This window comes from Centrocercus urophasianus, unplaced genomic scaffold, assembly GCF_019232065.1.
Source record: "Centrocercus urophasianus isolate 14NV4802_14NV808 unplaced genomic scaffold, USGS_Curo_1.0 seq_36, whole genome shotgun sequence".
NCBI lineage: Eukaryota > Metazoa > Chordata > Aves > Galliformes > Phasianidae > Centrocercus > Centrocercus urophasianus.
Window position 1 is genome coordinate 4,820,438 of NW_024884933.1, and position 13,280 is coordinate 4,833,717.

The following is a 13,280-nucleotide window of genomic DNA, read 5'->3' on the forward strand; positions in this document are numbered from 1 at the left end:
AAGGAGGCAAAGCTGCCTGCTGTCACCATTGCTAGCTAATTATAGCAGCATGGACAGACTTCCATTGCAGAATTCCATATGCCACATTCATCCAGTGTGACAAATAAATGTTAAAAAGAGAAGACATTTCTGATTTTGGAATCCTCCAACTTTAAGGCTAGATTAAGTAACTGAACGACCATTTGCCTGTTTTAATCATGCAGCTTTCCCTCTTGCTTCTAGGTGTGCATCTGCTGAAATGGGTGGGGTGGAAGTCAGGGAAAGGGCTAACTTTCTTAAGGACCCTGTCATGTCCATCAGTTCATAGCAAAAGAACAAAGATACATTCCTTCCATCGTCTTTCAGCCTATATGGGATTAGAACGCTACGTGCTCCTCGGTACTATTTTGCACTTCATTTGTATTTGTGAAAATGACCGTGTAATAGCAAGACAGAATCTGGCACAGATGAGTCCTTATGTTGTCAACAGAAACTAGCAGTGCTGTTCCCAATTTTTGGTGGTATTGCTCCTTATTTATGGGTAGAACGGTCCAACACACACAGCACTAATATTTAATGTATGAATCAAAGTAAGCATGTCCTCTTCTGAACCAAAGAGGCGGCTTTCACCTTCCCTAGACATTCTTTTTAAACAAACGAATGCAGACAAGTTCCACAGTGTGCTGGGAACCCTTCCAATCACTTTTTCAAATACCCACTGCAAAATGTTAAAAACAATATCACTGCCTTGGTCTTTCTTGCCTGAATAATTTATTTAATGGTCACAGGCCAATTATACTACATTAACTGTTAATTACACTATTTTAAAGCTGGAAAATCTCCACCAAATTCAAGAGTTATCAGATTTACACCCCTGCATGTCACACAGAGCTGGACTCGTGCTTTGCCTGTTATTTATCAGTTGCCTTATTTGCCTTTAGGTTTATTGGATACAGATGGCATCCCAGGATAGACACAGGCCTTTTAACATGTACACCTATTAGCTTTGAAAAGACTCTTGGTTTATTTTAAATCTCCTGTTGTTTAGACTAGTTCCCAAAAGGCCAAGGCTCAGGATTAAAGGAAATCATTCAGTTCTTAGAATCTCAAAGATTCAAACCCTGAAATCTGTATTGACCTGAAGTCATACTTTCTCCAGTAAGAAATGTGGTTTAAAGAAATCAGGATTGCTGTTTTTTAGTGCTAAAAGTTGCTGGCAAGGAACAAAGAGGGATTCCCCTTGGGTGTGGATTCTATTAGGCTGTGCTTCCATTTGCTTCAGAGGAGAGACCTAGATGTGGAATTGGACTTCCTCAGAGTTAATTCCCAAAGCTGAGTGTTGGATGTAGGTCAGTTTATGGCTTGTTCTGAGACTCAGCTGAGTTTGAAATACTGCAGTTCTCACTAAAGAGTGGAAGCCTCACATATCTTTTTTGTTCTATCCAGGTCATTGCCTCTGAAGGCATAACCACAAGGCGTAATCATAACCTCAGCACAGATTTGTAATACGTGAATCAGGGAAAGGTGCCATTTCCAGGCTTTGCTTTTAAGGAGATAATTCTCAGCCAGTCTTTCTGCATGCAAATTCAGATATTAAGCATGCAAAATAGGCAGAACATGGCTGCTGAGGAAAGCGTCCTACATATGACCTGAAGACACATCTTGCACAGCCTGTTTTCCCCCCAACAGTGTATATTTTGTTCCAAAATCCTGTTCAATCATCTTCAGAAAACATCTCTAGATTTCTGCTGCTGGAATTGCCATCGTGTGGGCAAGGCATGGCCCAAGACTCACATCACAGGCTCACATGCACGTCAGCGAGCTGCAAAACGTGGAGTTATATCCTAATAAAGGCTCGTTAACAGGGTTGAATCCATGCAGCTTGGCTGGCCTTGCATGCCTGTAAGGTGAGGTGCCTGGGGCAGAAGCCTGCAGCCTGCGACTCTTTCTGTGTAACAGCGGCATCCAGTGGGCAAAAAGAGATACCCTGCAACACGATTGGAAAATCATTCATGAGAAGTTTGGCTTTGGGCAGGTCTTTATAATGGCAGCAGCTGGGATGCTGTGGATTTTCCCTCAGATTTTTGGTCTTTTTGGTCTTTATAAGTTGTAAGCAGTGCCTGTTGTGCAGAGCCCTTTGGAGCTGCAGGGCTCTGGGTAGCATTCACGGGTGAGCAGGAAAAGGAATGGTGCTTTATGGTCATGCTGCCCTATTCCTGAGTGCACGCCGTTATCAACAAACTGATGAGTGTCAGTGTGAGAGAGCGTTTCTGCTCCAGGATCAGGAGATCCACGAGAGCACCTGCAGTGATCTTGCAGGAAAAGCCGTTCTGAGCACCTGCAGAGCCAATAGCACGCCAATGGTGGCGCCGAGTCCCCACATCACCCTTAAAGCGAGCTAACTCGCCCTAAAATCTAACACTCAATCGTTTAAACAAACGCAGCTTGGAGCAAATGCTGACACTCACCACAGAGCAAAGCGCGTTCCCGCCCCGCGCAGTTCACCTCAGGCGAGGCGTTGGCGCGCACCCCGAGGCTTGGCGGGCCCGGCCCATGCCGCGGGGCTCCGCGCGCGCTGCCTGACGGGATTTGTAGTCAGCGGCGCTTCCCTGTCGCGGAGCAGCGCTCTCGGAGAACTACATATCCCAGCGTGCCCCGCGGCTGTCAGCGCGGCGGGAGAGGCCTGGGCGGGGCGCGCTGGGGGCCCCGGGGGAGCGGGGTAGAAGAGAGCCACCGCTGCAGCACCCGCGGGGCCGGCCTGGCTCTTCGGCCTGGTAAGAGGGGCGCTGGGAGGGAGCTGCCAGACTCGCGGGGGAGTTCCCTCAGCCGCTCCGCCTCCGGGCTTCGGGTTACCTCAGCGAGGTGTGCGGCTACCTCGCGGCCTGGGCGGCGCCGCGGCCCTGAGGAGCGGCGGAGGGGCTGTGCGGGGCCCGGGGCTGCGGGCGCCTGGCTCGGGGAGCGGGCACGGAGCGCCGCGGGGCTTCCAGGCTGCCGGGGAGGCTTGCGGCCCTATGGGAACCGGCAGCGGGTGCCGCGGATGTGGGGCCGGGGTCGGTGCCCGTCCTGGGCTGCCCTCAGGGTGTGCTGCTGCCTCCTGAGCTCCCGTTTTCTTCTCTTCCCAGGCCGGCGGAGCGGTTCGGCGTCCAGCTCCTGCACCGAGAATGAATGCGGGAAGGGGGCACGAACGCGGCCGTCGATTAGGGACAGCGGCTGTCTGAAGGGCTCTCTGCATTTTGCTGTCTCTCCTCTCTGCCAGGTTTATGCCCGTTAATTTTTTTCCTTTTTCTTGCACTGGGTTGGGGGTAGGTCAGCTCTCAGTGGCTGCTTTTCTTTCTGCTGCGTTCAGCTACGGCTGAGCCTGTCGTGGGATGGCTCTGCCTGCTCCTGCTGATTTTCTGCTGCTTTTCCTCTGGGTGACCAGTGCTAGCTGCCCCACTAATGTCCCAGGCTGTGGACGTGGCTGTTCCCTACTCTGAAGCAGGTACTGCAGCCGTGTCCTCACTTGCTACAGAGAAAAATGACTGAAACGTTGCAACTGATTCCTGCTGGGCATTTTCTATCGCTGGGCCATATGCTGTGTTATGAATATAGCTCAGAACTGAAGCACATGTGGCTTTTTTTTTTTTACCCTTTGCATGTTTCTATGATATTTGTCATCTTTTCTGAACTGACAAAGACCAGTGACAGCAGAGGACAAACTTAAGGAGATGCTTCAGCTGTATTGTAAGCAGTGTGTGCATTTGGTCTGATTTTCTTGCTGACACTCAACTCTAGAATTTGCTTTCTTGAGTAAGAATTAAATGAGGGCCTCGTTTACTGTAAATAATGCACATCTGTGTCATATTGATTGCAGAAATCTAAAAAAAAAAAAGCTTCAATAGCAATGGCAGAGCTAGCGAGCTGCATGCCTTTATGGGATTTGCTTTGTGCTCTGAGTTACAGCTGTCTGCTTTTGTGTCTAGTGCAGCTAACTCCTGCTGGGCCAATGACATTTCCCTTCATGAAGTTCTTCCTGAAGGTGGCCAATTAATATGGCAGTAGATGGCATATCAGGTGACTCGCGTTGTAGTCCCATAGCTCCTGTTGTTGTGTATTTGGAGTGTAAAGGAACTGCTCTGCCTGTTTTATTGTTTTGATTCTTATCAAAATTATTGCTCCATTAGTACTGGAGAACTCTTCTGCTGCAGAAGGGGCTGGGTGTGTGTTTGTACTTCAGACAGGTAAATAACCAAGGCTGGAATGGGAAGAGGCATGTATCTGCTCAAAAGTGGGCAGATTCTGTTCCTTGGGAAACTTACGGAATTTAAATGTTTTTGTTCCCTCCGTAATGAGAGCTGTAGTTTTGTTTGAAATTTCCCGGAGTAGAGAGTGAGTCTCCTAGCCTTTAGACCAGCTGTACGTGGGAAGAAGCAGCAGTGGAGTTGTATCTGTGCTATCAGGACGGTAAATAGCTTGATCTTGGACCTTGATCCACATTCTTCCTTATTTTTTTCTTTATTTGTTTTAATATTTTTTTTGCTTGTGTGACTAATATGGGCCAGATTCTGGAGAACAGAATGAGGATATATGTTCTATTGGCTCTGTCACCAATTCCATCCATAACCGTGGCTCCAGTTTCCATTTGTAAAGCTATCCTGAGCTGAAAGATAACATCTGTGCTCTTAAAATGTGCAGAATTGTAAGGGAATTGGTGTATGTACTGACCCGCAAACCTTTATTGAGTACCAGGAAGGAAAGTAACAGCTTACTAGTCAATTCGTTCTGCTCCTACGCAGCTGATGTCTCTCTAGCCAAAGGCATGTCAGGATAGATTAGACTTAAACCTTTTGATCTGCTTCCAGTGCACAGAAAGGGCGAGTTGTAGGCTGGAAAATAGCAGGAGTGCAATGTTGACTGTTCTAAAAGCCTGAAGGGGAATCTGGAGGTTGGTAGGATGAGATATCAAGGCTCAGCAGAGGTTCAGATGGCTTTATGCTGCAGCTTGCTCTATGCAGGAAGGTTCTTTTCATTTTAAAATGTTGGAGGAAGTTTTGTTCTTAGGTGGTTTGTGATCCTGTTGAATCACCACTGAGGGCTCCTGAATCTAAAAAACCTACAAATAATTATATCACAGAATCATAACAATGTGTTTTCTCCAAGTCACTGCTCAGCCCACTATTCAGCTCCATCAACTTGAGCTCAGTGCTTCCTCCTCCTCTTGATTCTTACTCATGCAGTAATGGCAGTGTTCTGGTTGTTAATGACTTTTTAAGGAGAATAACTGCCATTCTGGACGGATGAGGCAGTTGTGTAAGAAGATGAGAGGACTCTGAATTTTTAAGTTATTGAATCCTTGCTTTCATGGTAAAATAGGATTTGGCAGCTGGTGTGAAGGACATACAAACCTAACTGCTCAGCACCACCAGCTCTGGGCCGGATACTCTTGCCTCTGAGAAATATATCAGACCAATGACTGAGTGAGAGCACAAACAAGATGGGAAGAAAGGAGCGATTTCTGGACTTTGGGATATGTTTTTGTGCGGTTCTGCATTTTGAGGTGGTTGAAAATAGGGCTGGGAAGGAGTTTCATGAGGTGACTGAGCCCATGCTTTGCTACAAGGCACGGTTACATCTGAGCCATTCCTAATAGACGAGTTGAGCTTGTTCTGTAAGTAGCGGAGATTTTTCAGTTTCCCTGGATGAGTTGTATTTGGTTTTATGAAATATGCTATTGAGGAAAAAGCGGATTTTGCTCAGCTACTGAGCTTTTCAAGGCTTTAGGCAGCAATCTGCAAGCTGTCAGGTCCAATTAAAGCAAGTGGCTGGAGCTGATATGTTTTTCTCCCTCCTGGAGAGAGCACAGTTCATCAAAAGCCAGAAGGAAATTTCATCAGGCTCATGAGCAATTATCTTATGGGATGTAATAAGAGATGCACTAGATGCCCAGTGTGAACTTTCACTTATAATCACTCCTAATTCTCCAATGAGCAGATGAGCACTGATCCTACCAATTTGAAGCCTGAAGTTTTTGTGCTCAGTGGAGAGAAATTGTTTTGTAGAATTTAGCTGATGGTGACACACAGCTCTGAATGTCAGGCACGCCTGACTTGACAGAAGGTCTTCCACCTCTCTGTGGTACACTGCAGCACCTACTGTGGGAAGCTAGTGACAGCTGTTGATTTTTGGTTGACCTGTGGTGTCTCCTGGAGATTCTTTTCTCATTTGTAGGGGCTAAAGTAAATATTGACCTACTTGCAACTCTTGTTTCCATCAGTGTAGTATGAATTGTATTCCATCAGTGTAGTATGTTAGTCAACGTTGAGCTGATTCATTAAAAATACTGCTGTATATCTGCTGCTGGTGATAGGTGGTGTGGCTCACACTGTCACTTTCTTTTTCACTCATTATTTCGCACTAAGGAAATTGGGTCCTTTTGGATTGAGGTGATGCAGATGAGTGCTTAGTTTTCAAGGCAAGGAGTCAAGCTTCTTAGAAGGATTTGCACAAAATTACTATTATTGAACAAAACATTAACAAAGCTGCTGCTGCTTTTAAGCCAGTATCCTTTATCAGGCTGGAAGAATAAATAATAAATTGGCATGATGACCACAGAGAGCATTGCTCTTAGAGCAGTGAAAGGAAAGGCAACGTTCTCATCTCACCATCACAGCTAGAATACAATCAGTATGAACTGAATGCAGAGTTCAGCTTAGACAAGAAGGATCACCAGGCTGGTGTCTGTAAAGGACAAGTGTGGATTGCAGAGGTGAAATGCAGTCAGTGGGACTGTCCTTAAGCACAGTGCCTAGCAAGTTATTTTTGGTGTTTCCTCGCCCTGTGTCCCAGTATTTCAGGATGCACGCTTGCTCTTCCACAAAACAATTACAGTGAAGTTGAAATGACAAGATGTTAATCCTTGAGCAAAGGCATATTAATGACCTGCTTTGTTCTGTTTATGTAATACAGTTAAATATACTTTGGGAGCAGGTGAGGCATGAGGTATGGAAATGGTTTGACCTCACTCGGGCTTTTTCATGGTTGATAGGTTTTAAAAAGCAGCTACCCTATTTTTAATTTTTCTTTCTGCTGAGAATAGCCTTTCAGTAAGGATGGCTTCATTTAGCTGATAGTGATACTTTACCCACGGAAGCATCATCTGCTCTTCTCTTCTGCTCTGTGCCAGCGATGCCATTTTGCAAAACTTGGATTAAGCAGCAATGCTGTCAGCGCAAGGAAGAATATCCTGATCTGTGGTGAGCTGTGAAATGAGGTGCTGTCGAGGCCTTGTGGCTTAGCAGTGCGGTATTAAACTGTGTGCTTCAGCCAGTTCTGCAAACCCTTTTGGTGGGCTAAGGAGGAATTTGATGAATTTAGTCTAGTTCCTGCTGGTTAAATTTGCTATGTAGCAGCTGAGATGGTGCCACGGTTCTAATCCGGAAGATCTGGTGGTGCTGGGGCAGCTCGCAGCTTGTGGCTCCTGAGCTGTGGTCAGGCACTGTGATATTTCTTGGCTCTCTCTGCCCTCTTTGTCTGAGCCACTGAAGATCAGGACTTGGAAACTGCCTTCTCAAAGTGGGGCTGCATTACACTTCAGTAACATACAGAGCAGTGTTGGGTGAGAGAGATGCAGCGTTCACTGCCTTCACCTCCAGCGTTGCCTCTGTTGCCTTAAGCTTTCTTTCATCTCCCAGGATATAAACAAAGCCAAATCCTTTACAAACTGTATTTCAATTGGAGTGTGCTCACTGTCTTGGCCATCTGTTCACTGCCCTTACCAGTAGGGCTTGAAAAGTAGAAGAACCACTCTGTTACAGTGCAGGAATAATATGCCCCGTGCTTTCTGTTGGTTCCTGGTAAGATGAGTGTGGTTTCAGCCTGTTCCATTGAAATTCTACTTAGGTACCAATTTATGCTAGAGCATGGTTGTTCTGACATCAGCCTATAGCAAAATTAAGCTGAATCAGATGGCTGACTTAAAGAGAAGCGTTGCTATCAGGATTGAACCCATCCCTGTTTTTCTTTAGTCTGCTATCACTGATGTTTTTTTCATGACTTGGAAGTGGTTGGCTTTGATCTACTGTACTTTTTCTGTGATCTGCAAAATGTGCTTCCTGCAAACAGGGCAGTTCAACTCCTGCTTGCCTAACTTTGCAGCTCCGCCCCATCCTTTAGTCTCAGTGGATAAACAAGACCTGATCTGACAGTGCTGCTCTTTGTGTGAGTGTGAGCTGTGGAATGAGATCTGGAAAACAATAAACAATGAAATGAGGCTGGCTGAGTGCTTTTCCACATCAAGAAGAGGGCCTGGTGCTGTGTTATAAGGCAGTGTTACAGCCCAGTGTTTGGAAATTAATAAGGCATTGTAACAGCCATTCTGAAAGCAAAACATCTTTCTAATGTATTACAATTTAGCATTAGCCATTATACCAGAGATACACTTGTGGGTTATTAGGGTTTATGTGACCCTGTCAGTAGTAGTATGGAAGCTGGTTGGAAACAAGAGACTGAGCTGAGATAGTAAATGTGGCTCTGAAGAAATGGGAGAGAATTAGAACATATATTTCCATATGGGGCTCAGTATGAACAGACTGTGTAAGAGCAGAACTTCACAGAAGGTAAAAAGAGAAGACCCAAAGAGAGTGACTTGCAAGTGGTAGAGCTGGGTATCGAACTGGTGTGAATTGAGGTTGTGTCAAATGAAATACCCTGGAAGAATCCAAAGTCTCTGACCAGAGATGGGAGCTGGAGAGCAGGGAGGTGAGGAGCCGGGGGCCAGGGCAGTCATTGCACAGTGCAGCACACCTGGGGCACTGCCACGGCTGCAGCAATGGCCTGTTGTTGAGTTGTCTCCTGAAGAATGGTCAGCACCATTTGGGTTACTTGCTTGTGCTGCAGTACAGTTACCTGGGATTGCTGCTGATGCAGGCAGTGTTGATGTGCTCTGTTCCAGGCTGTCTGTATTACATGTCTGTAAACATTTGATGAGGTTTGCCCAGTCTGCACTGAGATGACGAAGGATAAAGCAAGTGACTTTTGTCTTGTCATCACAAAAATAACTGCAAGCCACTGAGACCTGTCATGTGAACAGCATCTTTTCTTCCTGAGGGAGATGAGTTGAGGACCAAAAAGCAAAACACAAACTAAGCATTTGCTAATAAAACTCCCAGCTGGAATCTTGCTGGGACACTTTTGTTCCGCTGGTTAAGGCCTTATCAGCACTGACCCAAAAGGGTCATTGTCCTGTCAGTGCTCTGTAAATGTTTGCATATCTTTTCTCTGATTGCTGCCACTTGCAGCTATTGATTGTTATGGCTCTGTTACACCTGTAATCATTTCAACTCTTTCTGATGCTTTTCAGTGGAGCAGCCCATCAGCATGAACTCACTGTGCTGCTGAGGCTCCTTCTGCTTGCTCTGTTTCACAGAGAGTGAAAGGCCATGGAGACAGCTGAGACACAAGTTCACTTCCAGTTGCTGCAAGCCGATTTGATAAACTCAAGCCCATGGTTAGTGGTTTTTGTTGCTGCTGCTTCACTCTTCTATGAGAACAGAACTCATGGTGCTGTTACGGGCTTCAAAGCAGGATGTAAAACTCCTTGGATCCGCTTCTAATTAAAATAAGCTTCTTTACCCACCTCTTAGTTGTGCTGAGGATGCAGAAGCTTAAGTTTTCTTACACATTGCATGGTAAAAGGTTATGGGGAAGAGTGGGTCTGTGGCTATGTGGCACAGTGGCTCCATGAGCACAGTGCAAACACGAGGTACTGAGCAAACAGATAGCGAGCTTTGGGCGGTGCTGATGTGCCTGGTTTTGTCAGGCAGAGGACAGACTGTTTTCTCCTGGTTATGTTATTTTATGGTATTTGATGTCCCTGACTGGATGAAATTTCTGGATGAAACCTTGGCTCCTGCAGGAGCTGCCCAGGCCCCTGGGGTTCACCAAGGGGAGGATTTCACCCTCAACTGCTGAGCTCTGTGCCTTCTGTTCCCACATACCGTTGGAGCCCTCGTTTGGATGAAATAGGAAATGTTTGTCTTTTTTACCTTTTTTGTTTATCTCAGGTCTGAAGGAAGAAGAGATGGTACAAATCTCATGAGGCTTTAGCTTCATAAAAGCGATGAATACTGGTGCGCCTCAAACTCAGCAATATTGCATCCACCTCCACAAAGGGATTGGAGATGAAAGTGCTGCCCGAGGCATCTGTTTGTAATGATTAGAACTGAAGATGCCACGAAGTTCACAAGGACATCTGCTTTTGGTGCTGCTTGCGTGAGAGGTGTTGGGATGTCACAGCCATGTGCAGCAGAAAAAGCCTGAAGCTAGAGAGATGCTATGGCTGAACAGAAATCAGGCTCTCTGCATGTTAGAAACTCAATTTTTGCATCAAATTACTCCTCCATACATTTAAAAGGGGATGTTTGGCTGGAGGAAGAGTTTATTTTTAGGCCTCAGTGGTTTCGCTTGTTTTATTGGTAGGCGGTAGTGTTAACTGCATGTCACATGGCACAGAGCTGCAGCTGTGTCTGAGTACATGTCCCAGCAGCTCATCAGCTGCTTGTCAGCCCGGGCTGAGCTGTCTCTGTGCTGTGGCACTTGCTGAGATTGGCTGCACGTTTGGAAGTGGCAAAGTTTGGCTCTTGGCACTCTGTGCTTCTGTTGCTTGCGAGTTTTGATTTTGTCGTTTGCTTTTTTTCATATTTCAGGAAATTGGGGATGTTACACATGTCTTTGGGTCTTCCTCTCGAGCTAAAAGGTTGTTAGAGCAGATTGTTCCAGAAGTCTGAGCAGCAGCTCTGGCCTTCAATCTTGAAAGCTGTATTCTTCTGTTTTCTTCTAGTAAAGAGATCTGTGAAGCTATAAGCTGGGCTTTGACAATCCATTTGATTGACTTGAAAGTTGTGGATGTGCTGCATCCATGTGCTGTTCACCTCATTTACTGATTGTCATGGCAACAGTAGGAAAGGCTGTCCTGAGCTGCTACTGATCCCCGTCTGCATTGCACATCTGCTGCCCCCCCTCTTGTTCCTGCTATGGGTAGTGCTGGTAAATGGCAGCACAGGTGCTCATACCCCTCACACCCAGTGCTCTGCAATGAATCTTCGGGCTTTTTATGCAGATGACTCTGTGCCTGAATGGTCTGGGTAGTTTACACATCCTTCCCATGTGTGTTAAAGCTGCAAGGTGCCTGTTAAAATAAAATGCAGATTTTTCTATTCAGCAGGTCAGACCTATTCTGGAGCCTGGGTAATTTGTGGGGCTGGGGGGGAGAATTTCTTGCATTTATGTATTGAATTACTTTTGCAGGGTTGGTGTTAAGTTTACCCTAATACTATGAAGAAGCATGACTTCTGATTTGCTCACCAAATGCAGCTGTCATTTTAAAATCACCAGCTGAACTGCAGTTAATATAAATGGAAGGTAGTCAGATGTATCTCAGTAATGTCATTTCTTTACTCTGCGTTTCTTTTGATGGTGATTACAGCAGGGTGGGGTGGATACTTCAAGGTGGGATTGGAGTTCTTTGCATTTAGGAAGTGGAATCTAGAAAAATCTCCTGGCCTGCTAATTGAACTGCTAATGAGTTTGTGTACCGAGGGTAAGACCTGGAATAGCATCTGCTTGCCTTGGTACAGAAGTTGTTGCTGTGATGCATTGGATGATGTCACTTAATTTTATGTTGTCTTTGTAGGTGTGCTAAAAATGCAGCAGATGATGCTGGGTGTGTTGCTGTTGATGCTGTCCATCTCCAAGGCCCCTTCCATGAAGGAGTTCTGAGCGTTGTTGTGCAGAGCAATGGACTTGGACCCCTATGCCAGCATGCAGGTTGGGATGCGGGTAGTTCGTGGAGTGGACTGGAAGTGGGGCAGCCAGGACAGCGGTGAAGGGAACGTTGGGACTGTGGTTGAGATCGGTCGGACAGGCAGCCCCACCACCCCAGATAAGACTGTGGTCGTGCAGTGGGATCAAGGCAACAGAACCAACTATCGCACTGGGTTTCAAGGAGCTTACGACCTTCTTCTGTATGATAACGCACAAATAGGTAAGTGTGGCACAGAAACGAGCACAAACTCTAGTGCTGTAAAGCCATCTGTAGCAGGTGTGTCACTTGCCTCATGTGCTAGCTGGCATGTGAGCTTTTTGCCACTGTTTGTGGACTGATGTTGAGCAGCAGTGAGATACAGAGCTTTTTTCCCCCTTAAAATATGCTCCTATGGTTCTAACAGCCCTTGTCAGCCTGGTTCCTGTGAAGTTCATGTCGAGTTACATTCCTTTATTTCTGTGTGCTAGGCGTCCGCCATCCCAACATCATCTGTGACTGCTGCAAGAAGCATGGCATCCGAGGGATGCGCTGGAAGTGCAAGATGTGCTTCGACTATGACCTGTGCACACAGTGTTACATGAACAACAAGCACGATCTGTCGCATGCCTTTGAGCGCTATGAGACGGCGCACTCGCAGCCGTAAGTGATGCTTTAGGGGGAGGCCCAGTGGCTGGGTGGTGTGCTGTCTCAGGAGATAGTCTCTGAGCTTTAAGGCTTCTGTTTATCCACCAGATTAGGCCGTTTCCTGAGCTTGTGTTAATATCACAATCCAGGCAGATCCTATTGTGAAATGAGCGTCATGATTTCCACTGTGTGTTTAGTGGAAATATGAGTATATTTTTGACTCAGTATTATAGCTAACTCTAGGTGGTTGCACAGGGGTGTCTGTTTGCTTCTGCTGTTTGAGTTCTAGACTCAAGAAAATCTGTGAGGTGCTGCAACTTTGGGCTGAACAGTGTTTAGGGATGAACACCTCAGTGTACTGTTGTAATTTAAAAAAAATTTTTTTAGAGAGGGAAATTGCTGGGCAAGTTTGCTAGGTGATTTTTTTTTTTTCTCAGAACTCATCCTTTGCTGAAATTATTTCATTTTCTGAGTAACTTGGATGGCAAAAGATGTAAATAAAACTTGAAAAGAAAATTTGCTTTGTATCTGACCTTATCCAGGATGCTGTTTAAATTAGGTAGTGTGCTGCTTGCTGTCAGTGTGAGAAGAGAGTGTGGAAGGCTGCCAGTAAACTTGCCAGACCTAGTATTGTCCTGTGTGACTTGTCTGACTTTGCCAGTACACTGCAGCACCACTCTGGAATATTGGCTGTGAAACATCTAAGCACTGCTGGGCTCTCTGGTGGTGGTTTTTCACTAAAACATTGCTGTATGTTAGCAGGAACTATCAGGCAACTAATAAAAATAATTAAGAAAACAATCCCCAAAGCTACAGAACACATGGGGGCACAGTGTGAGCCTGTCAGATGCCAGAATGGGTTCTGGGAGACTTGGTG

The 13,280-nt window shown here is 45.9% G+C and overlaps 1 protein-coding gene across 4 annotated transcripts in view; it reads left to right on the top strand.

The window, feature by feature from the left end:
- The first annotated feature begins 2,687 nt into the window (after positions 1-2,687).
- Positions 2,688-13,280, top strand: part of MIB2 (MIB E3 ubiquitin protein ligase 2) — a 32,044-nt gene continuing 21,451 nt past the window's right edge. Inside the window, exons 1-4 of one of the 4 annotated variants that reach the window (XM_042831622.1) lie at positions 2,688-2,753; positions 3,102-3,235; positions 11,648-11,998; positions 12,247-12,418. In XM_042831622.1, coding sequence (XP_042687556.1) covers positions 11,752-11,998; positions 12,247-12,418 — 419 coding nt within the window. In that variant the 5' untranslated portion in view covers positions 2,688-2,753; positions 3,102-3,235; positions 11,648-11,751. Of the gene's footprint in view, positions 2,754-3,043; positions 3,236-9,382; positions 9,464-11,262; positions 11,377-11,647; positions 11,999-12,246; positions 12,419-13,280 lie in introns of those variants that run through there. The other 3 variants (XM_042831625.1, XM_042831621.1, XM_042831623.1) reach the window with 3 other exon arrangements.